Raw genomic sequence first — 25,250 nt, 5'->3', positions numbered from 1 at the left:
TCCTGCTGCATTCTATACAGAATGTCCATGTCTGCCAACCAAGATCTTGCCTCTAGCTGCCTCTGCATTTCTACATATCTATCTTACCTATCTTTATATTCTATCTTATAAATTTGCATATAATACAGTGCAGTCTATGGGGAAGGGGTGTTGGAACTTCCCTGCTCTCTGAAGACTTCTTATCTACCCTATTGAGAGAGAGAGAGAAAGAGAGAGACAGACAGACAGACAGAGACAGGGCAGCGGCCAAGATGGAGTGCTTTAGCAGTGAATAGGCTGCCCTCTCTCTGCTTCTCCTCCAGCTGCCTCCCTGCCATCTGTGTTCAACGCCCTGGGCCTGGCACAGCTATATCAACAAGGCACTCCCTCTTAGCATTCTTGCCTGCCCAGAGATTTCAGGAACTGCTGGAAACTCAGCACAGTAGGTGGGGGATGGGTCCTGGGATCTTCCTTCTTCCTTTTCCTTGAACCTGAAAGTTCAAGAATTCAGGCTTTTTTTGTGTGTGTACCTGATAAACTGAGTCAGTAAGAGGGTCCCCCAGCTCTGTCCTGTTGTTATATTTGGTTTTCTATCCCCTTGAAGCACTTTGTTTTTGCTCAATGTGGAAGGATTTTCAGAGGTCTGAAGTTTTGCTGCATATAAGCCACCATCATCCACCATTGCCTCTTACTAGTGCTGTGACCTGGAACAAGTCACAACACTCTGGGCTTTTGTTTCCTCTTCAGTAAGATGATAGGGTTGGACAAGCTGGCCTCCCAGGTCTCTCATGGTACTCATCTTTGCTCTTAACAGTTCTGATCTATCTTCAAGGCAATTTGGACGACTATGGTACATTCTTTCTACCACAGGCAGTTAGGTGGTACAATGGATATAGCTAACAATGGGTCTGGAGTCAGGAAAGCTCATCTTTATAAATTTAAATCCAGGCTCAGACATACTAGCTGTGTGACTCTGGGCAAGTCCCTTAACCCTGTTTGTCTCAGTTTCCTCATCTATAAAATGGGCAGAAGAAGGAAAAGCAAACCACTCCAGGATCTTTTCCTAGAAAAACCCAAATGGGGTCACCAATCGTTTGATGTGACTTTAAGACAAAAACCTGACCCCTTGCTACCTTCGTGGTCTTCTTACAAGAGTTCCCAGGGACCGCTAGAATCCAGCGATCCTCAGATCTCCCAATTACAGATCTTTTCACTGAGTCCTCCGCGTTTAGAATTATCTCCCGCTTCAACTCCGTCTCCAAGCTTCCCTCGAATCTCAGCTATCTAGAGGAGCCTTCGGTGTCCCTGAAACCACGTGGGGTTAGAAATCGGCGGAGGGTGGGGTGAAGGCGGGGCGAGAGCCCGAAGTAACTGTCTCCTCCCTCCTCCGCCACTCAGAAGGTTGGGTGAAGAGAAGAACTAGGACATGGCCAGTAGAATTTGAAAGCCGGGGCGGGCTGTGAGCGGGAGAGAAAACCCGGCCAAGATTTCTCTTGAAAGATCGGGCCAGCTAGTGCAACTGGCCTGAAGGAGGATCTGGATGTAATTCCAGTCGGAGAAGAAATCCAGGTTTTGATTTTAACTCCTGGAGCTTGCGCTCGAAGTCTGGGCTGGGGAAGATCGCTGCCTGGGCCCGGGAGCGTGAGCCCGCCGAGGGTAGAGAGGCGTTTTAAGTCTCGTCCCACTCGCCACATCCTCTTTCGAAACGCTTCGGAGTCTCCAAACATGGACCGGCGGCGAAGCGCGAGGAAGGGCAGAAACGCGAGGTGAGTGCTCCCTATCCGGGGCGGAAGGCGGCTTCTCCACGCGCGCGGACATGGATGCCCCTCCTCTTTGCTGCTGTCTCGGGAAAGCTTCGCGGCTTGAGTGAGTCTCGGCACCTTGCTTTGGGGAGTGGGGCGGTGGAGCGCTGACACGATCGCAGTCTTCTTAGCCAGCCCGCAGCCTCACCGCCTGCTCATCTCCTAGCTTTGGAGCCCGTCCCCTACCCCCAAAGTGGGCATTGCACCAGTGGCCTGCCCTCGGCCTCCTTGACCTGCCGCAGAGAGACTGCTGCAGCTTTGCGGGCCGCCCGTCTCTCCCGGGGTCCGCCCTCCCGACTCCTCTGCAGCCCCTTCCCGGAGTCTTCTTTTCTTCTCATTAAACAAGCTTCTCTAGCCCTTCCCCGTCACATTGTGCACATTGAGCGTCCACTAGTGGATCCCGAGACCTACAGCCCCTGCCTTCAGCGAGCTTATATTCTACTTCCCCTCGGTCCTAGACGTGCCCTTCCCTCCCTAGACTCGGAAGATGCTTCTCCAAGCTGGCTGACTCCCTCCCTTCCTGACTAGTGTCTACAGCTGTTCGGGTCGTTTTCCCCCCAAAAAAACCCCACCTCCTGGGAAACTTCCCCGTCCCTATCATGGGTACCACAAGTAAATAACGATCGTAATAGCTAACGTTATTCATTTATTTCATATAACAAACTAATGCAGAGTTCATGTATTTCTGTAAGTCACTTTATCCCCAGCCTGCGGCATCCTCATAGCAACCCTGTGAGGCAGGTGCCCTTATAGATTATAGAGGTCGTGACTTGTCAAGGGTCCCACAGATAGGCTGTGGAGAATTTGAACTAGAGTCTTCTTTCCGACTCTCCCCTGTTCCCCGAAACCATCCTTCGATCTCTGTGGTTAGCAGAATACATAGTAAATTCTTAGTAAATTCCATTAGATTGTAAATATCTCAAGCAATCCCAGTAGATTATTAAACTGAAGGGCAGGGACTATCTTTTGCCAGTACCTGGCATATTATAGATGCTTAATAAATGCTGAGTGAGTGAGTGACAATTAATGCTTGTAGATGGTGATGGTCACTTTTATCTTCCCCACTTCCTTCTCATTCATCAGTTACCAAGACCAGGTGTGAATCCTCCTTTTCTCTCCACCTTCACCTCAACCTTCTCTAAATTTCCCTCCTTTCCCATCCTCTCCTCTGATCCCCGTGGATCACTGTCATATCTTTTTTTTTATTAAAATTTTTAGAATATTTTGCCATGGTTACATGATTTCATGCTCTCTCCCTTCCCTCTTCCCTCCCCCCCCCCCTTGGAGCTGACAAGCAATTCCACTGGGTTACATATGTATTGTATTATTGCTCAAAACCCATTTCCATGTTATTAATATTTGTAATAGTGTAATATTTTAAATCCAAAACACCCAATCACATAACCAAGTGATAAATCATGTGTTTTTCTTCTGTGTTTCTACTCCCACAGTTCTTTCTCTCGATATAGATAGATTCTTTCTCATAAGACCCTTGGGATTGTCATATCTTTCCAATAGAGCTTTGTCCCCAGTTCCACTTTTAATGGTCTTTCCTCCCAATGGAGAAAGATGATTGGGATGGACAAGTACTCCGAAGACTTGAATTTGAATTCAGCTTCAGGCATTTAATAGCAAGTCATTTCACCTATTTGCTTCCGTTTCCTTATCTGTAAAATGGGGCTGATAACTCAGCCTTTAACATAATTGTGTGGCAAAGGAAAGATCTGAAATGATAATCAATAATTGCTGGATGAGAAATGAGACTACAAATATTTTTGAATGTTTCATTGGAAAGTTTAAAATTTTTATGCTTTGTATTGCTGTGTAATTTTTGTGCTCTTGGTGGCTAGTAATTTGTCTAAAAATCTTTTTGGAATATTGCATAATGTTTTGATTTTATGATAGTAAAGTTTGTATTTAGTGTTTTTTCAATATTATATGCTTGTAATAAAAGCAAAAAACCCTATAAAATAAAATAAAATAAAATAAAATGGGGATGATAATAGCACCCAAATTTGCTGTAAAGATCAACTTAAGGTAGTAATTATAAAGTACTTAAGTTTATGGCCCAATTGAAATCTATGCATAGATCTCTTAAACCTTGCCCCATACAATCTGGCTCAAAGCTGGCTTCAATTTAAATTCATTGGAATGAGGGCAGCTGGGTAGCTCAGTGGATTGAGAGTCAGGCCTATAGACTTGAGGCCCTAGGTACAAATCCAACCTCAGACACTTCCCAGCTGTGTGACCCTGGGCAAGTCACTTAGCCCCCATTGCCCACCCTTACCACTCTTCCACCAAGGAGCCAATACACAGAAGTTAAGGGTTTAAAAAAAAATAAAAATAAAATCATTGGAATGAGTGGAAGGAACCAGAAATGTTGAGTCTGGAGAAAGGAAGAGAAGTCTTGGCTAGGGAACAAAATGGGGTTATGACAGATGTCTTCAAGTATTTGATATAGGATTAGAATTGTTCTCTTGGACCTCCAAAGACAGGAACTGGTAGAAGTTTTAGAGAGACCCTTTGAAGTTCTGGGTGAACAGCTTCCTAAGAACAATAGCTGTCCCCCAGCAGTGGAATGGGTCCTTAGAGATTTCTCCAGGGCTTCAAGTAGAAGCTAAGAATGTTGTTAGAAGAGGATTCTTAGGGGCAGCTAGGTGGCTCTGTGGATTGACCACCAGGCCTAGAGATGAAGATCTTGGGTTCAAATGTGGCCTCAGACACTTCGTAGCTGGGTGACCATGGGCAAGTCACTTAACCACCATTACTTAGCCCTTACTGCTTATCTGCCTTGGAATTACTTAGTATGGATTCTAAAATGGAAGGTAAGGATTAGATTTTTTTTTTTTTAATTCTTATTCAGGTCATCTTTGTCCAGTGTGCCAGGCTTGGAGTTAGGAGGACCTCAGATCAAATCCGGCCTCAGATAGTAGCTATGGTAACTAAACTCTGTTTCCTCCATTTTCCACATCAGGAAAAATGAGCTAGGAAAGGAAATGGCAAAACCATTCTAGTATCTTTGCCGAGAAGACCCCAAATGGGCTGGAGAGATATCCCAGAATATCATTGCTTTAGAAGCCAGATGTGTTTGAGCTGGAGGGAAACTTTAGAGTACCTTTAGACCTGTTTGACATCCTGGGAGTAGTGAGTGGAGAGAAAGAACCTTGGGAAACTTGTGTTTTAAGGGCTCAGAGGAGGAGAAGGAGCCCCAGAAAAGGACTAATCATTAGGAACTCTGGAAGAGTAAGTAGTGACTACTGTGCCTTGAAAGCCAAGCATTGGAAGGGGGCAAAGGTGGAGCTTAGCTACTTAGGAGCTTTGAGTATGACCAAGAGATCAAGGAGGATGAGACCTGGGCCAAAGCCTTTATTAATCTTTAGTTAGGTCCCTTCCATACCTTGATAAATTTAAGCCCAAATATTGGCTTTACTTTGTTTTTCTTGTGAAGGCTGTTCTACTTTTCCTTTCTCTTGATGGATGATGTAGTGAAGATAATTTTCAGTGGAAATTATCTTGGAAGCCTAGATCTAGAGTGGGAAGGGGGTCACTCAGAGGGGCAGAGCCAAGATGGTGACAGAATAGCAGGAGGCTCTCTGCATCTCCTTCCAACTGATCATTACAAAGTGTCTCAAAAGGACAGAAATCAAAACTGGATGAGTAAAGGGGTAAAAAAAAAGGAGTAAAGTGGGAGACCACTGGACATAGCTTGAAAGGTAGAAAGTGAGTGAGGATTCCCACACTATAAAGGGGTGAAACTGCACCAGTGAAAGTACAAGCTGACCACTCCTCCCTCCCCGACTGTGCCAGAGTTAGAGCTAGGGCCAGGGAAATTTCCAAATTCTCAGGGGCTGGCTGAAAGCATAACAGACTTACCCACTGCCAGGGCTTGGCAGTGAGACTTGAGGCGAAATAACACAGAGCTTGGTCCTTGTGGGGGGACAGCAACTCTGAGACCATGGAGGAGGCAGCAGGGTCATGAAAGATAGTCTCAGGGCAAAACATATGGTGCAGTTGAAAATCAAAGCACAGCAGCTGACGATAGCCTCAGAGCAAAACACTTTGAAGCATGCTATAAAACAGACCCACCCTTGAAAATCCAAGCTATAGCAGCTGAAAAACATCACAGATCTACCTTCCTCACTCAGGCCTCTGGCTGGGAATGGAAAGTAATATCAAGGCAAAACCCTGAGAGACAGAAGCTAAGAAAGCAATGACCAACATGCAAGGATCCCAATCTTCCAGTGGCAAAAGGAGTAAACAACAGCAAAAAAAAAGCTCTTGACCCTCAAAAATTTTTATGGAGAAAAAGAGCAAAATTCAGAAGCAACAGAAGAGAATGAGAAACAAGCAAACACATCCAAACTTCTCCCCCCCCAAAAATGGAAATTGGTCACAAGCTCTGGAGGAACTCAAAAAGGAGTTCAAGGACCAAGTAGGAAAAATAGAAGAAAAATGGGAAAAAGAAATGAAAGTAATACCAAAAAAAAAAAAAAAAAAAACAGCTTAAAAGACAAAATTGCCCAAATGGAAAAAAAAAAGCACAGAGATCAAATGAAGTAATAAGCAAATTGGAGACCAGAATTGACCTGCTAGAAGTCATGAAAAGCAGTTTAGACCAAACCAAAAAGGGAAATCAAAAGATCATGACTGAAAATTGGTCTTTAAAGACTAGAATTGGGTAAGTAAAAGCTAATGGTCTGTCTCACAAGACAGCAAGAATTAATAAAACAAAATCAAAAGAATGAAAAAATAGCAGGAAACATGAAATATCTCATTGAAAAGACAATTGAGCTGGAAAACAGATCCAGGAGAGATAATTTGAGAATTATTAGAGTACCTAGAGTGAGAAGGGGGCTTTTAAAGATGATCTTGGCCATCTTACACCCCACCCCCTTTCATTGTACATATGAGGAAACTGAGGCCCAGAGGGTTTTTTTTTTGTTTGTTTGTTTTTTTGTTTTTTTAACTTACCTAAGGTCTCATTGGCATTAAGTGGCAGGATTCATATCTATGTCTTTCAGCACCAAATCCTGTAATATTTCTACCACACTATAATTTGCTGTTGTTTGGTTGTTTTTAAGGTGTGTCCTACTTTTGGTGACCTTAGGGTATTCTTGGCATTTGAGGTTTTCTTGACAAAGATACTGCAGTGGTTTGCCATTTCCTTAACCAGCTCATTTTACAGATGAGGAAACTGACCTAAACAGGGTCACTCAGTCATCTCTGAGCTCAGATTTGAATTCAGGAAGATGTCTTCCTAACTCCTGACCAAGAACTCTATTCACTCTGCCACCTAGCTGCCCATATATTCGTAGTTAACTCCATGATTTTTTGTGTCCTTGATCTGCCTTGGATTTTCTAGGTATAATTCAAATTATGTGCAAATAGCGATTTTAAGTTCTTCTTTGCTGGTGCTTATTCCTTTAAACTCTGCACTATTCATTTAGTTTCCCTTTTTATGCCTCAGTCCTGTTGTTAATATTGCTAGGTACCCTCCAGAAATACAATTTATGCTGAAATAGAAGGAGAAGTCAAGGAGGCTAAGGGGCTGATTTGGAAGGTGGAAAAATGGAAGTTCAGAGGACAGAATATTCTTTCCTAAAAGCTAGTGGTAAAAGGAGAGAAGACAGAAATAATAGTGATGATCTATATTAATAATAACTATAGCTACCTTTTCTATGATGCTTTAAAGTCTGCCTGTGTTGTTTTACAAATGTTATTTTTTCTGAACAACGTGGAAATGGGTTTGAGTGATAATATGTATGTATAATGGGAGGGAGAAAACATGAATTATGGAACCATGGAAAATTTTAAAATAAATTTTTTAAAAGAGTTATTTTATCATTTCAACATCCTTTCCAGGTGGGTGCTGTTATTATCCCCATTTTACAGATGTAGAAATTGAGGTAGATAGGTTCAGTGACATACCTAAAGTCACACAGAGAGATTGGGAGATTCTATTTTAACTTGGGTCTTACTGACTCCAAGTCTGATGCTGTTTCTGCACCAGCTTACACTTTTTTCAATAGACCACTAGTGATAAAGATAATATAAAGGAGGCATTAAAAGATAAGTGGTTTGAAAGAAGTTGATGATTGCCCATGTAAATTTTAACTTTTTTTTTAAACTTTCTTTTGTCCCTTTTTCTTTAGAGCCAAGGAGGAGTCAAAGAAGAAAACAGGGAGACAAAATCCTGGGAAAGAGGTAAAATACATATATTTATATTTTAGTACAATTTGAGCCAAACAGCAACAAAAAATAAATGCATTTTTGCCAGCCACTCATTTTTGTTTCTTAGATGTTAAGTCTTTTCATAATGTTTACTACGACTTTGATCTGTGATGGAGTTGATGTGGGTATTCTTTGTATTCAAAGAGAGCTGAATTCAGTTAGATTACACCATTGAATCTTGTGGATTTGCCAAACTTTGTTGGCCTTGGAGTCAAAAAGTTCTGAGTTCAGATCCTACCTCAGACACTTCTTAGTATGACTCTAGTCCAGTCATCTTTACCTTTCCAGACCTGTTTCCTCACCTGTTAAAATGAATGTGTTGGACTTGATGGCCTCTAAGATCCCCTCCAGATCTACGTGTGTGATCCTCTGACCCATAGATTTCCTCTGTAAAGGATATATCTGGCATGCTAGTGTTTCTGTTTCATGGGAACCAGGGTAGCCCATCTGTCATCTATACCCAGAGATGCTGGCTTTCTTGTTGAGATAGGAATTCTGAGAGTCAAAGTTCTGAGCACTAACAAGCTATTAGTAAGGTCAGCAGTTACCACTTGGTGGGGCCAGTGACTTCCCTTGATGACCAAAGACCAAAGAGTCAGAGATGATAGGATCTTTTATAGTAATTAATAAGATGACAAAACAATCTCCAGCATTGTAGATTTTCTTTGAGGAGGTGGGATCAGTATCATCTCAGTTCCTTCCCGTTCCATCACTGAGATAAGATTGGTTCTCAGGTGAGAAGATTATTCTACAGATGTGAGAGGTACTACTAACAGTTTTAAATTGATGAGTCTGACTGTTAAGTTAATCAAATTTCTCTGGAAAGTGGGTGGTGGGTACAAGCCACAATGTAAGTAAGAGTCAATTTGTAAGTCAAACAAGAGTGGAATCATGAGCCAGGTGACTTGAGGTTATTTGAGTAAATGTGCAAAAGTGAAGAATTTAGGCACATATGCCAAAAGAGAATGTTAAACTTATGCTTCCTTGATTAAGTCTTAACATTAAAAAAATCAATTTTCATTTTCACACTTTACATGCAGCTAAGTTGTATGCTTCATACATTTCTTTGACAACTCCCCCATAGACCACTTCTTGCATTTAAGTCATCTTTGGAAATATGGGTAGCTTGCCCCTATCTTGAACTTCAAATGTTTAGAAAAGAATTTCACAGGTTTCAGGTTAAGGAATTCTGTTTTGATTGTTAGTGCCTTGACTCTAATCTAGTTGTTTCATACTTACTTATTTACTGAAATATTATTTTAAAATTCTTTAGTGACTTAACTCTTGCATACCAAATAAACGCCTAATCCAGGACATTTGTAACCCTCCACCATCTAGCTCAGACCTATCTTAAGTCATTTCCCACTTCATAAGCTGCAGTCCAGCCAAAATTATACTTCTTTCCATCTTCTGGTCTCATACTTTCTTCTCACCCCCTCTGTCTAGAATGGCCTGTTTCCTGGAAAGCTAAGAGGATAAATCCATGGTCTGTACATACACATTAGGTGCCAAAGGCAGGACTAGAACCAAATCTTCCTGAATCCAAGGCTAACTATGCAGAATGCCATTTTGTATTCTCCCAGTAAAATGTAATAATAAAGATGAAAGGTCTAGGGCTGGCCTTTTTTTTTTTTTTTTTTTTTTGTCTTTGTATTCCCAGTGTTTTGTACATATGTAGTAGCTACTTAACAAGTGCTTCTTCTTCTTCTTCTTCTTTTTTTTCTTTTCTTTAAAACCCTTACTTTCCATCTTGGAGCCAATACTGGTAAGGGTAGGCAATGGGGGTCAAGTGACTTGCCCAGGATCACACAGCTGGGAAGTGTCTGAGGCCAGATTTGAACCTAGGACCTCTAGGCCTGGCTCTCAATCTACTCAGCTATCCGACTGCCCCCTTACTAAGTGTTTCTTGAATGAGAAAATGGGTATCTGGACTCATAGTTATTGATGTGGTCGTATTTTTCTTCATATTTTTTGGTGTCTTCCCCATTTGAGAGATCTTATAAAATTATATGTCAGTGCCTTCAAGCTTACAACATGGATTTTTTCAATGGGTATTTTGTTCTAGTAGTTCTTCCTAAAGGTGTCTTCTGAAGTTCCATTTCTGTTTCCTCATTGAGTATGATGGCTGTTATGTAAATCTCAGGAGTTGTGATGGAACTAAATGGAGAGTGTTGAATGTTCCTAATGGGACACCTAGACATAGCAGTGATCCCAAAAAGTCAATCCAAATACAGCTAGAATTATAAGAGACTATGTGGAACCTTCTTTCTCCAATCCCAAGATAACCAAACAGTAACACAGGGCTAACAGCCTGAACTAAGGAATCTGCTGATTGGGGAACACAGCTGGCCCTTGTCCTGACTGAAGCCCTCGTAAGTTGAAGAAGGTGGCTATATTCCTTAGCTTGGTACACTATAGACTTGGATGTTTGGTCTATCAAGACTAATTAATTGATTTGTTCTGACTGCGGATTTAATCTTACTGTTGGTTGAAGGAATATTGAAAGTAAAACCCCTTTCTGGCTGTCACAAGACTGTCCACTGAAGCTTCCCACTGGAACTTTGAGAATTCACAAGCAAGTGGCTTCTTAAAATATGGTTTAATTGTTGAAGAGTTTAGGGAAAAGGGGAATTGGGTAAGATGGAAAGTGGGAGTTTGGGATATCTTAAGTAAATCTAAGTTGAATAACTTGTTGTTGAATCTTCAATTGATTATTATTGATTAAGGATCTTGGTTGGCTGACAGCCTGGCTTGGCCTGATTGGCCCAGCCCTAAATCAAGGTTTGATCCTGCTGATGATAGATTTCTTTGTAGATCTTCTTGTTGATAATAAATCAGAGAACTGAGGTTGATGAGATACAGTTGAATCAGTCTGTAAGCTAGAGTTGGTTCTGAGTAAAGAGAGAGTAAGCTATGCCTAAACCCTTCTCCACCCTTGCCCAAATATCTCCAAACTGAGACCCAGATGGGTTCAGGTATGTTCCTTTTATAGGCAAATTTCAACTGCCCTGGCTCATGCCAGGCTCATACTACCTCAATTCATTCTGCATTCTAAGCAGGTAACTAACTGCCTATCACTCTTGACCCAACATGGCTGCCATTATATTTCTTTACATGGCTTAAGTACTAAGAATCCAAATGTATGGCCTTCACTGTCACCAGTAATGAAAAAGAGTACACCAGAAACATGACAGCCTGCTCCAGTTTCGATCTCTTTTTTTCATCTCCCAGTTTCATTACAAATGCTTTTGGAATGCTGTGGCTTGGTTGGCTCTCACTGGAAATTTGCATGTTTTTTTTTTTCTTCCTTGATTTTTTGCTGTTTTATGTCTTTGATGTCTCAGGCTTCCATGTGCTAAATGGGGATGGGTGGGGGGACAGTGTGTACAAAGTTGGGAAGGTAAATGGATAAAACCAAGTATTCACCAAGGGATTCCATGCAGGAGCTGATATATTTGCTGCTCATAATAATATTCCATTGCCTTTTCCATGGTGCTTTTAAAAATGATTTGTATTTCTTGGTTCTAAGACTTTCTACTTGGCAAAATAGTTTAATCATTTGGTGACTGAGGTAGTTTCTCTGTTTTGTCTTGTTTTTTGGGGGGTGGAAGGGGGGAGGCCCTTTTCTTGCTGTGATGACTGCTCTGCATTGGTTAAGATATTGTAGGAAATGGTGGTTGTTGAAGTCAGATCTTTGCCTTTTTTTTCCTGTTTTCCATTTTTGGATGTTGGTGGCTTATCTGAGTAGGTCCTATTGAAGCTATTTTGGTCACAAGCAATGTGTTCTCATCTTTATTCCTGTTGACTTTGACCTTTGCTGTAGCTAATTGACAGTCTTAACTGTAGACAGCTGATTCTGACATGACTCACATATCTATAACTAGCAGTTTCCTGCTCATTAAGATAGTCTATTTTTTTGAATCTTTGGTACTTCTAATGACTCTTAAAGAGTGTATGCATGTATTTATGCATCTATGATATTTGTGACAGAAAGTGTGAGATAAAGTGTCTCATTTTTCATTTCTAAAAACCAAAGTATATTTCCCAGTTTGCTTTTCACTGGCCTCCCTCATGCCCACTTTGGAAGAGATAACATTTACTTAAGGACAGATTTCAAGAGAAGGAAATCAAATCTTGAAAGGCATTCAAGGCTCAGGGGACAAAATAATCAGAAGCTTGGAGATGAAAGGAAAGGATGAGAATGGAGAATGGACAGTAGTACAGATTGCCTGGGCAATAGCATTGAAGAGAGAGATTTAAGCTGGATTTTGGAGAATGCCAGAATCATTTGTTTATTTGGGAAGCAATAAATAGAAAGCCTTCAAAGATCCTATTTTTTAAAAGAGGCATAATATGGTCTTGGCAGTATGTTGACATTTAAGAACTTAAAAATGGAGTAGTGTAGTCAGTATTCAAAAATAATCTTAGGGGACAGCTAGGTAGCTCAGTGGATTGAGAGCCAGGCCTAGAGACAGGAGGTCCTGGGTTCAAATCTGACCTCAGACACTTCCCAGCTGTGTGACCCTAGGCAAGTCACTTGACCCCCATTGCCTACCCTTACCACTCTTCTGCCTTGGAGCCAATATACAGTATTGACTCCAAGATGGAAGGTAAGGGTTATTTAAAATAATAATAATAATAATCCTAGCTACAGCCTAAGAAATAAAGAGCCATGGTTTTGAAGACAGGAATAATGTAGAAGATATAAGACACAGAGAAGGGAAATACATAAACAGTATTTCGAAGAAACAATTTTTTTTTTACTTTTTTGAAACATGGGAAAGATAAAAGAAGTCAAAGATGCTTTTATAATTCCTGCCTAGGGATGGGATTCCCAAAGAAATTGATTGTTGGAAATCATTTTTTTCCATAGTATTTATTTTTGTAAGCAAATAATCCTATAAAACCAAAACCACAAATCATATACTCAAACAAGAGACAAATCATATTTTTCATCTCTATTTCTACTCCAACAGCTTTCTCTGGCATTCTTCATAAGTCCCTCAGAATTGTCCTGGATCATTGTATTGCTGTTAGTAGCAAAGTCTATCACATTTGATTGGTCCACATTATTAAAGTTACTGTGTATAATGTTCTCCTGGTTCTGCTTATTTCGCTCTGCATCAATCCAGTTCTTTATGCAATCATCCTGTTTATCATTCCTTATAGCACAATAATATTCCATCACCATGATATACCATAATTTGTATACACAGGTCCTTTCCCTTTTTTTTTTTTTATTTCTTTGAGATGCAGACCTGATTGTTGGAAATCTAAGCAGTCCAGCCATTAGACTGAGTGATAAAGAATATTCAAAGTTTATTATCCTGAGGGGGATGGCCTCAGAGTTCCCTCCCAATTCTGCATCTGTGATCTTACGGTTCTGTGACTAAGGGACGGACCTTCCTAGGTCTATGATGACTCTATGATCTGAGGCGGATTCCCCTTGGTGTTCCTCCCTCCTCCCCCTAATCTGGGAATGTCACCCTTGACTCTCAGATCTGTTGGCTCCCCATCTGCAAGATAGGAATTGAGGGCAATAATATTCACCGTACTTATGATATACCAAGTTGTAGTTGAAAACACATTGAAAATGAATTGCATCTTAGAGTTAATAATGGTTTCTAGACCCCTCATTTTTCAGAGGAGGAAGTGAAGTGACTTTCCTAGTGTCATACAAATAGTAGGTGTCAAAGTCAAGATGGGAGCATAGCTGTAGGATTTCAGCTCTAACCCATGTTGTTAGCCATGGGGAACCTATATAGCACTCATTGCAGTCAAAGGAAGAGGTGTGTTGTGGGTAAGGGAACAGAAAATGAGCCCCTAATTACTGGGTCAAAATATTATATACTCTTTTTTTTAAAATGAAAATCATTTAATTAATTTAGAATATTTTTCCATGTTTCCATGATTCATGTTCTTTCCCTCCCCCTCCTCCTGGAGTCAACAAGCAATTCCCACTGTTTTGTTTTGTTTTTTTAAATCCTTACCTTCTGTCTTGGGAGTCAATGCTGTGTATTGGCTCCAAGGCAGAAGAGTGGTAAAGGAGAGGCAGTGGGGGTCAAGTGACTTGCCCAGGGTCACACAGCTGGGAAGTGTCTGAGGTTGGATTTGAACCTAGGACCTCCCATCTCTCCTCCACTGGGTTTTACATGTACCATTGCTCAAAACCTATTTCCCTATTATTAGTATTTGATTATTTAAAGTCAATATCCCTAGTCATATCCCCATCGAACCGTGTGATCAATCATATGTTTTTCTTCTGCGTTTCTATTCCCACAATTCTTTCTCATAAGTCCCTCAGAATGGTCCTGGATCATTGCATTGCTGCTAGTAGAGAAGTCCATTACATTCAATTGTGCCACAGTGCATTCATCTGTGTGTGCATACAATGTTTTCCTGGTTCTGCTCATTTCACTCTGCATCAATTCCTGGAGGTCATTCCAGTTCACATGGAATTCCTCCAGTTCATCATTCCTTTTAGCACAATAGTATTCCATCACCAACAGATACCACAATTTGTTAAACCATTCCCCAATTAAAGGAAATCTCATTTTCCAATTTTTTGCCACCACAAAGAGTGTGGCTATAAATATTCTTGTACAAGTCTTTTTCCTTATGATCTCTGTGGGGTATAGACCCAGCAGTGGTATGGCTGGATCAAAGAACAGGCAGTCTTTTTGGACTGCTACAGTTCCAAATTGCCTTCCAGAATGGTTGGATCAAATATTCACAACTCCACCAGCAATGCATTAGTGTCCCAATTTTGCCACATCCCCTCCAACATTTATTACTTTCCTTTGCTGTCATATTGGCCAATATGCTAGGTGTGAGCAGGTACCTCAGAGTTGTTTTGATTTGCATTTCTTTGATTATAAGAGATTTAGAACACTTTTTCATGTGCTTATTGATAGTTTTGATTTCTTTATCTGAAAATTGCCTATTCATGTCCCTTGCCCTTTTCTCAATTGGGGAATGGCTTGATTTTTTTGTACAATTGACGTAACTCCTTATAAATTTGAGAAATTAGACCTTTGTCAGAAGTTTTTGTTATAAAATTTTTTTCCCAGTTTGTTGCTTCCTTTCTAATTTTGGTTACATTGGTTTTGTTTGTACAAAACCTTTTTAATTTAATGTAATCAAAAGTATTCATTTTACATTTTGTAATATTCTCTATTTCTTGCTTGGTCTTAAATTCTTTCCTTTTCCATAGATCTGATAGCTATACTATTCTATATTCACCTAATTTACTTATAATTTCCTTTATATTTGTCATTTACTCTTCTGAATTTATCTTGGTATAGGGTGTGAGGTGTTGATCTAAACCTAGTGTCTCCCATACTGTTTTCCAATTTTCCCAGCAGTTTTTGTCAAATAGTGGGTTCTTGTCCCAGAAGCTGGGATCAAAATATTGTATACTCTTATCAGATGCAACCTAAGATTTCTTGGAGGCCAGCTACTGCAACTCCCTCATTTTATTGATGAGGAAAAGTCATCGGGTTTGTACTTAATTGCTTTTCTTTGTCACAGGGTAGTTTTGAGAGGGGAATCTTGAAATAACTTGTGTAAGGACCTAAGGCATCAATGAAACCTTTTTTAGAAAAAGAAAAGAAAATTAACCTCCGGTAATTAAAGCAAATAAAACACAAGTATATGGCTCCTCAAAGTGCAAAGAAGAGCCTGAAGACAGGGGAACAGCAGCCAAGATGTGATGAATGGGCATTAAGCCACCCCATCCTTTGGCTTTTTTTTTTTTTAACCCATACCTTCTGTTTTAGAATCCGTACTGCGTTTTGGTTCTAAGGCAGAAGAGTGGTAAGGGCTAGGCCATGGGGGTTAAGTGACTTGCCCAGGATTACCCACGTACGAAGTGTCTGAGGTCAAATTTGAACCTAGGACTCAGCTGCCCCTCCTTTGGCTTTTAAGAAGTTATCGCCCTCCGTTTGAGGGGCTCTTAGGGAAGCTCGAGCCTTGCCAATTTCGCTGCCTTTCAGGTGACTCTCTTGCTGCTGTTTTGGCCACGTGATGTATCAGAAACTGGTGCCGAGCTGGTTCCGCCCCCAACCGACGTGGCCCAATGACTGCTGCTGCCGTCCTAGTTTTCTCTGGTACCTGAAAGTAGTGTGAGATGTTGGCCCCGCCCACTTCCAGGCTTCGCCCCTAGGAGGATGCCATCTGCTGGCCCTGCCCCTTAATGAGCTAGCTTAATGTCTACTGCTCCTACCCTTTCCTGAGGTTGGCCCCACCCCCGCCCGATTTGGCCTTCCCTGCCCTTTCTTTGTTTGAGCGGGGACCTTGACGTTGGCCCCGCCTCCCCTTTTCTGGGCTGGCTCTTCTACGTAATTATATACGCAAGCACGCAAAAGTACGTGGAAACAGGAAGTGGGATCCAAAACAAACGAGCCCGGCTGTGTTGGCGGAGCAGCTGTAGGCCAGGCTAGGGGAGGGGGAACCTCCCAGACCTGCCTAGGTCCCATCCCTGCTGGGTGCCGCTGCTTTCCCCGTCCGGGAAAGAAGTCTCCTTGGGCCGGGAGCCCCGCCTTCCTCGCTCCTTCCTGGGCCGGGTGCAGCCTCCTAGAAGCCTCGGGTACCATGTCGGCCATGGAGAAGCATCTCTTCAACCTCAAATTTGCCGCCAAGGAGCTCAGCAGGAACGCCAAGAAGTGCGAGAAAGAGGAGAAGGCCGAGAAGGCCAAGATCAAGAAAGCCATCCAAAAGGGCAACACTGAGGTGGCGCGCATCCACGCCGAGAACGCCATCCGACAGAAGAACCAGGGTGTCAACTTCCTGCGGCTGAGCGCCCGAGTGGACGCTGTGGCGGCCCGGGTGCAGACTGCCGTGACCATGGGCAAAGTCACCAAGTCTCTGGCCGGTGTCGTCAAGTCCATGGACGCAGCGCTAAGGAGCATGAACCTGGAGAAAATCTCGGCACTCATGGACAAATTCGAGCACCAGTTTGAGACCCTGGACGTGCAGACGCAGCAGATGGAAGACACGATGAGCAGCACCACCACCCTGACCACCCCGCAGGGCCAGGTGGACCTGCTGCTCCAGGAGATGGCCGACGAGGCTGGCCTGGATCTCAACATGGAATTGCCCCAGGGCCAGACTGGCTCCGTTGCCACCGTGGCCTCAGCCGAGCAGGACGAACTGTCTCAGAGACTTGCCCGTCTACGGGATCAAGTGTGATGGGGCAACCGGCTCTGCTGGCTGTTGAATGCATTGGCTTCTCAAACATTCTTTCTGTTGCTACACACACATCTCTGTCGCCTGCTCCAACCACACTAGAAATAGTGTATATTGCCAGAGTGCTTAAGTGCTGTTTGTGTGCTAAGGTGACCCTCTTTTTAAAACGCAGGAAGATTTTTTTCGATCTTTGGGATTTTATAGTCTGCAACGAAGTGATTTCTACGGGGCTGAAGAATTCGGGGAAGGGGATATACTTTTACAGATGGACTACGGTTTAAATTGTTCTATTACAAGTTGGGCCAGAATGTCTAGCTCTGCATATTTGATTTAGAATGATCGAGCTGACTCTGTTTTTAAATACCTGCAAAGGTCTTATCTTTGGAGAACTGAGTTTTAACTTCCAGTCCCCCATACCTTTTTAACCAGCATTGTCCCCAAATATGAGATGAAAATGGGAGCAAATAGAATGTCTCTAATTTGGTTTCTTAGAAAAAAATCAGCTTAGGATGTTTTTGCATTTATAGCAAATAAAGGCTACTATTGGCTGTTATTCTCTTTTCATTAGATTTAGTTTTAATTAGCAAAAGCATTTTTACACAATATTTTGACTACTGTTTTGGTGCTGTAAATTATTTATCTTTTCTGGAAAAAAGTGCATGTCATTTCATTTATCAAAGAGATTAAGTTTACTTAGTTTTTTTGTTCATAAACTCACAGCTATATTTACTCTCTCATCATAGGTTGAAACATTAAAATGTATAATTATTCCAAATTTAGTTAATTCTTCTTAGGCTATGTTTCAAAAATATGCATTTGTGTGTAAATAGTGTTGATATTCTCATATCACTTGACTGTTTTTGGAAAACTGGCCTGTATGTCTGTGTATAGGACAGAAATATTAAAGTAATGGGATGATACAAGTTCCAAAGTTAAAATTATATTTAAGATTCCTAGTTAAATGTTTTTAAAACCTTGTTGTCTTAAAGCAGTCACTCTTTAATAATTGGCAAAGTAAAAAAAAAAATTTAATGGAGCCATGGAGTATTTAACTCATCTAGTCAGTTAAAAATTAGAAATGCATTAGTTTTGTTTTTTAAAAATTAAGTGGGGAAGTGAGTCATATGTATGAGACTTGAAAGCAGAAATATTATGATTCTTAATGACTAAAGCCCAAGAGGAGAACAACTTGATAATGAAGGTGTACTTTACTTTGGCCAGTTTATCTTAACTGAAATGCGCAAGTTAAAATATAGCTGTGATTTTCTAAGAGAATATGTAGTGGACAGTGACTCAGCGAAATATCAAGGCAAGTGTAAGGACCTACGTGAAGGAAGTATAATTTTTCTCCCTACTGGAAGATGTCTCCATAAAAGAATTCCAGTATTTTTTCAAATAAGGAAGTTCTATTGCATAGCAAACTGCTATAGAAAATCTTCCTGTTATGAGTCATAAAGGCATCCAAAGTGCAATTACAGAGTTACTTGTAACACAATTCTTAGCCAGGCATTCACTATTTATAACAAATGTTGTTAACTTCCTAATAATTGTTATTGATACAAAATGTAAATTGAGATTCTGTTTGAGTAGAGCTAAATGCAGTTAGAAATTAAAGTTTTGTTTGTCTTGGTGTCTTAGTACAGGATCCTTGACTATATGCTATATGTGAACATGTACACATCTTTTATTTTCTTCCTACTAAAATAATCTTTCGATTCGGACAGTCCCGGGATATGTAGAAGAGATAACTACACAAACCAAAATGCTGAGGGAATATAGTTTCCTTATTTTCTTTCTGTAGCAAGTAATCATAATTAAAATATAAATCATTACAGATCTTGGATAGAAGAGGCTTTGGAAGGTAGAAGGAACAATTAATACTGTGGTGAATAAAAAAAATTAGTGATTCGGGGCAGGGTGAGTCTAGGAGGGAATAGTTTATGCAATTTGCTTGGAAGGAAAAGGGTTATATTCTTCCCTGGATTTCGTCTTGGTCACACCTGGAGTGATGCCCTCTATCCTGAACACGGAGAAAGCAGAATTAGGGTTAATGGTTAAGAGACTTAGTCTTGATGACAACTAAAAACAGAATGGGCCACCTTATTTGGTAACTTCTCTATCACCCGAGGTCTTCAAACACCTTGTTCAGTATTTTGGAGGGGATTCTTGTTCTGGTATAGGATGGATTATATGGCCTCTGGAGGTCCCTTCCAGCTGTTAAATTATGTAATTGAATTTGGTTAACTAGGAATAATAAGCAAATGTTGAAGACACCTGGGAAGACTTGGGTCAGACAGGAAAAGAGATTTTAAATGAATACAGTAAAGGAGAGGAAAATGAAAATGTTTTCTTTCAGAAGTATTATTTAAAGAATTACATTATTGGGGTGGGGAAGATTAATTATAATGAGCCTTGTACTTTATTATTTTTTAATTAAATTTTTTTTCAATGAACATTTTCTTTCATCTGCCATCTCCTCCCACACCTCCTTTCTGAAGAGGAAAAAAAGACAAGAAAACCATTGAATGAAATATGCATGTATAGGCAAGCAAAAAAAAAATCTTCCTATTATGTTCAAAAATGTATGTTCATCACCATTTTCTCAGGAAAAGGGGAGCATTCTTCATCATTAGTACTCTGTAATCATAGTTGGTTTTTTTTCATTGATCTTAAATCTGAAAATATGGACCACTTCATGAATCTGCATGTTATCTTTGCTCAGGGGCCACGTGAATCTGTATCATTTCAAGTTTAGTGTCTCTGCTGCTGAAGTGAGCATAAGCCTGGTGTTTAACAAAGAATCATTGGGAGTCTGTTCACTTAGGAGAACCCAAAATGGAGAAGAGGGAAGTATAGGACATAATGCTTCTTTGAAATGACTCTTAGATGATTGAACTATATTTCATGAAATGACTATTGGATAATTGAACTATCTTTGAAGCCTTGTAGTTTTTATGTTTTACATTCTTATTACCTTTGCCATGTATATGCTAATATTAAAAGTAAACATTTATTAAATGCCTACATTGCACCAACACTGTGCCAAGTGCTGGGAATATGAAAAAGTATATTTTCACCAAATATTGTGAATGAGTTCCTGGAAAACAATTTTCTAGGGGTTTTGTTTCAATAGAAACAATACTATAAATGAGCAGTTTGTCAAAAAGATGTGATAGCAATTTCCATTATATTAGCTGGGAGTGTATTTATAACATATTAATGGCATTATTGAAAGTGCAGCCTTCTAAGGAGATAGCCTTTATGGACTATGCCCATATAAGTGGGTATTTTTAAGTAGAAATCGGGAAAGAGAATTCATTTTTCTTTGATTCTCTTCAAGGCATTCATAATAGCAAGAATATCCATATTAAAGAAATGTAATTAAATCTTTAGTAGCAGAACAATTCAATTATTTGGCTTTTTTTTTTCACTTTTAGCTAAACAAAAAACGGCTACATCTTTCTGGTAAAATACCTTTCCCTGAAGACTTGGATCTCTCAGTTATTGGGAAGGTGAATGAAACTGAGCAAGATGAAGAATTGGGTGATTCCTTTGGTTAGTATGAATTTTTTTAAAACTGTGCTATTAGATACTCACAGGAAATGTAGAAGCATCTTTAAATATAAAAATCCATTGCTTATATCTCAAGATAGTGCTGAGAGAAAATGCTTCTTTATTTGATTTTTTTCCTCAACTTTAGGTAAGTTGAAGCTGGTTTTCTGGCATCAATGACAGGAATATCTTTCAGTTGTATAGTACTTGTGACAGACTTAGAAAACACTTTATATTAGCTCAACACAGGCAGACAGTTTCAAAGTTTTTTGTTTTTAATTTTTGTAACTGTACTGCTATATAATCACACAAAAAAGAGAAAGATGGGCTAGTAAGCCCAAATACACAAAAGCAGAATGAGCAGGCCAAAATGACCTAGAATGTACAGTACTGAAGACCCTAAGAGTAATCCACCACTGACTTTTTTTCAGTCAGCTAGCAAGTATTTGTTAAGAGTTTAGTCCATGCTAGGGCAGCTAGGTGGCACAGGCAGTCAGGAAGACACAATTTTGTGAGTTCAAATCTGGCCTCAGACTTCCTAGTTGTGTGACCCTGGGCAAATCACTTCACTCAACCTTAGTTTCCTTATCTATAAAAGGAAATGACAAATCACTCCAAGGTCTCTGCCATGAAAACCCCAAAAGGGTTCATGGAAAATCAGATATCACTGTACAAGTAATCTATATCAGGTACTTTTCTAAGCAACTGAGGATGAAAAGAAAAGAAAAAGCTCAAAACCAAGTAATTCCCACTTGCATTTCATCTGTATTCCCCTTGTTCCAAGGGGTTCTTGGAATCTACTGTCTGACCTTGCATCTTGGTTTTTTTGTCAAGTCTTCTCTCATTCTATTCCCTATCTCTAACCATACTACCTAAAGGCCACCAATCTTGCCCTCTCCAACAAATACCATGACTTCTTTACTGTACCCACAATTCTGTGATTAGTCCAGGAGCTTCCTTCCATTTGTAAGCTAAATCTATTCCATCTAAGTGCTAGAGGCTTGGGCTTTGGGAGAAGTTGCAAATACCATAAAAAAGCTTATCTGGTTATCATGCAGTTCTCTTTGCCGAGAGTTTGGTATTTAAAGGGGGGTGGGGGGGAAGGTTTTGCTACAAATATTGAGCCTTTACTATCATTAGGAGAAGAAACCACTATCCATTCTCCATCTTTGCCATCCTCTGGACCAGTTGGATTCAGGTGTATTGACTCATGTTAGTAACTAGGACAGTTACCAAATTGGAGGGGGGGAGCCTTTTCCTAGGTGAAGAAGGACAGAGCTCTGTCAGTAAACCAAGGAGTAGGCTGCACCAGAAACCACAATTTCTTAGGAATGCCAAATGTAGTGGAGCTGGGAGAGGAGCAGAAAGCTAGGAATAGGGAAGCATTTCCAGCAAGGACTTTCATGAATATTGGTATTCTGCTCTCTCGTAGGGCAAATAGGTTTTCTCACTCTGCCTTATGCTGTTACAAGGGCCCATGAGTTCCCTAGAATATGGCAGGGACCTGATTTACACTGCTCATGCAGTGGCTCTCTGGGAATGGATTTTGAATGATAAGACAAAAGGACTAGACCTGTGATTTCATTGTTAAGTAGTTAATAATTTGACCATAGTGACTAACTTCTGTTCCAGAGCCCCTATTGCTACTAAAGTAACTGAGGGATTCCTATAAAGACTCATTTCCATTGTTTTTCCATATCGTATTGGACCAAGAACACAGATTTATCTCACCTTTCTGGTCAGTCCCATTTACCGCATTGCACATCAGGATCACTTGTCTGCTGCCTGTCACCCCTAATCTAACACTGTTCCAGCCATACTCTAGTGCAGTAATTCCAGTGGTGATGTCCCATACCATCCATGTATTTTGAATACAGTGTTGAGTTTTGCTCTGGGAATTTTTTGAAAACTATGAATTTCATCCCTGATTTTTCCTGTCCCCTTCAACACTGTAGTCCCAGCAGCAGTGGGTGATGTCTTAGGAGGACTTGCTGTGTCCAAGCTAACCTGAAAATAACCCTAGGACCTGCTTAAATTCATTAAGTATGTCGTAGGTAAACTTATAAAAGCAGATTTGGAAGTTTAGAAAGACAGGCAGGAGCTGAGATTCCAACCTGGAACACAGCAAGGGGCTGAATACGGTGGACTGTCTCTAAAGGTAGTTGGGGGTTTTGACTAGAGTTGGGAAACCACTGATCTGAGAGCCTGTGGATTTTGGGTATCTCTGAGCAACATCCGGAACATCTCAACTAGCAGGATCAAGGAGAGCAAGTTGAGAATACTGTCTTGTTTGGTGGACACAAGGGACTAATGGGATCTCACATAGATGGTCTGATGGTCTTGATCAGTAGCTCAAAATGTTTCAGCCCAAGTATATTCCAAGAGCGCAGGTTCCAGCCAAATAACTCTTCAGAGAGGTCAGGGAGACTCATCTTGCTTGTCCACCAAACAAGACAGTTTTATACACAACTCTCCCTGATACTCTGTATGGGCAGAAGGCACAATATATGTAATTCGTGTCTCTCGATGCCTGAAACACTTTCGGTGTCCATTCCATTGGAAAGAATATGGGCTTACGAAGGAAGTTATAGAAATAGGCTAGAGAAGACAGCCATTCCAGCATTTCCATGTGATACTGCTGCTCAGTATCCTGCCAGCAGCCTCCCCTAAGCCCCAGCCCTAAATCTTAAGGGGAGGATGTGGGTCCCCAGGAGGAAGGATAGTCATGTGGGGCACTCAGGACAAAGTGTGGGTGAGCAGATCAGACAAGCTCTGGGGTTTTTCCCGTCTGCTCCATCCTACTTCAATTTCTTTAGTATTTTCTAAGAGGCTCCTTAAGAGGAAATGGAAGAGAAAGAGCATGGATTAGTGGAAAAAAGAGGATCTGGAGGCAGAGGAATTTGCTTTGAGGCCCAGTGTGATGATATGACTTTGGACATGTTATCTAACCCCCTCTGAACCTCAATTTCTTCATTGCTAAATCAAAGGGATTAGATCAGATGGCTCTTATGTTTCTTGCCAGGTGATCCTAGGAATTTCCTTCTTGAAGTTATCTGGCCTTCCTCGGTCAGTGCAGTATTAACCATACTAACATAGTCTCCTCCTTAGTATTGATTTCAAGTAAAATGAAGGAGCTTTACCAGGGGATACAATAGGACAGCAGTATTGTGGTGGTGTTCAGATGTTTTAGATCTATCTGACTCTTCCTGATCCCATTTGGAGTTTTCCTGGCAAAGATATTAGTGTGGTTTGCCATGCCCTTCTCTAGCTCATCTTACAGATGAGGAACCAAAGCAAAGAGGGTTAAGTGACTTTTCCAGGGCTGCACAGTAAGTGCCTGAGGTCAGATATGAACTCGGAGAGTTGTCTTCCCGACTCTAGGCCTGGCATTCTATCCACTGCGCCACTAGCTGCCTTATAATAATAATAGCTAATGATTTTATAGCACTTTAAGTTTGCTAAAACAAAACCCTTGTAATAAATATATATTAGTCAAGCAAAACAGCCCTAAATTAGTCATATCAAAAATTAAATGTCTTCTGTATCTTATAGTCTTTCACCTCCCGGTCAGGAGGTGAATAGCAATTTATCATTGATCTTCTAAAATCATGGTTGATTATTGCGTTGACCAGAGTTCTTAAGGCTTTCAAAGTTGTTTGTCTTTAAAATGTGATTGTTGGGCAGCTAGATAGCTCAGTTGGATTGAGAGCCAGGCCTAGAGACAGAAGGTCCTAGGTTCAAATGTGGCCTCAGACAGTGACACTAGGCAAGTTACTTAATCCCTATTGCCTAGCCCTTCCTGCTGTTTTGCTTTGAAACCAATACTTAATATTGATTCTAAGAAGGGAGGTAATGTTTTTTTTTTAATGTTATTGTAGAAATTATTTTCCTGGGTCTGTTCTCTTTAGTCTACATCAGTTCAAATAAATCATCTCAGATTTCTCTGAAGCTTTCCCTTTGAATATTTCTTATGGCACAGTAATATTCCATTAACTACATAATTTAGTTTCTTCAGCTATTCCCCATTTGATGGGTACCTCCTCCTCCCCAAATTATTAGTTCTTTGTTACTATAAAAAGAACTGCTATAAGTCAATCTATATAATCTTCTTCATTAGATCATGTGTGGTATCTTTTTCCTATCTCTTTAGCAACAGAGGATGTGAGAATTTGCCTCATTGAGGAAAAAGTGAAATGTAGCCCAATTAAAACTACCTACTTGGTATTCTTTTATTAAGTATACATTTCCCAAAAGTTACTGTTAACTTTGAAAAATTTCACATCCAGGTCCATATATGGACAAGATAGTTTAGCTGTTTTGTTTGACATTATTAAAAAAGAAAGAAAGAGAGAAAGAGAGAGAGAGAGAGAGAGAGAGAGAGAGAGAGAGAGAGAGAGAGAGAAAGAAAGAAAGAAAGAAAGAAAGAAAGAAAGAAAGAAAGAAAGAAAGAAAGAAAGAAAGAAAGAAAGAAAAGAAAGAAAAGAAAAGAAAAGAAAAGAA

At 40.5% G+C, this 25,250-nt stretch overlaps 2 protein-coding genes and 1 non-coding gene across 3 annotated transcripts in view; 2 read left to right on the top strand and 1 right to left on the bottom strand.

Annotated features, from left to right (window-relative positions):
- Positions 1-1,620: 1,620 nt before the first annotated feature.
- Positions 1,621-25,250, top strand: part of CENPU (centromere protein U) — a 36,578-nt gene continuing 12,948 nt past the window's right edge. Inside the window, exons 1-3 of the mRNA XM_044681649.1 lie at positions 1,621-1,745; positions 7,934-7,985; positions 20,636-20,753. Of these exons, the coding sequence (XP_044537584.1) occupies positions 1,705-1,745; positions 7,934-7,985; positions 20,636-20,753 (211 nt within the window). The 5' untranslated portion in view covers positions 1,621-1,704. The remainder of the gene's footprint in view (positions 1,746-7,933; positions 7,986-20,635; positions 20,754-25,250) is intronic.
- LOC123252972 (charged multivesicular body protein 1b-2-like) lies at positions 16,426-18,843 on the top strand. The gene has a single exon (XM_044682221.1). It carries the CDS (start codon positions 16,605-16,607, stop codon positions 17,199-17,201), a length of 597 nt encoding a protein of 198 aa, XP_044538156.1. The 5' UTR covers positions 16,426-16,604; the 3' UTR covers positions 17,202-18,843.
- On the bottom strand, positions 19,876-19,977 carry LOC123253149. Its single transcript, XR_006506539.1, has one exon. It is a non-coding gene; the product is annotated as a U6 spliceosomal RNA (small nuclear RNA).

This window comes from Gracilinanus agilis, chromosome 6, assembly GCF_016433145.1.
Source record: "Gracilinanus agilis isolate LMUSP501 chromosome 6, AgileGrace, whole genome shotgun sequence".
NCBI lineage: Eukaryota > Metazoa > Chordata > Mammalia > Didelphimorphia > Didelphidae > Gracilinanus > Gracilinanus agilis.
The sequence above is the reverse complement of the archived record's forward strand: the minus strand, read 5'-3'. Positions and strand labels throughout refer to the sequence as shown.

What these genes read in the sequence shown, in the direction of transcription:
- LOC123252972 (XM_044682221.1), top strand. Translation starts at nt 16,605, where the DNA reads ATGTCGGCCATGGAGAAGCATCTCTTCAACCTCAAATTTGCCGCCAAG.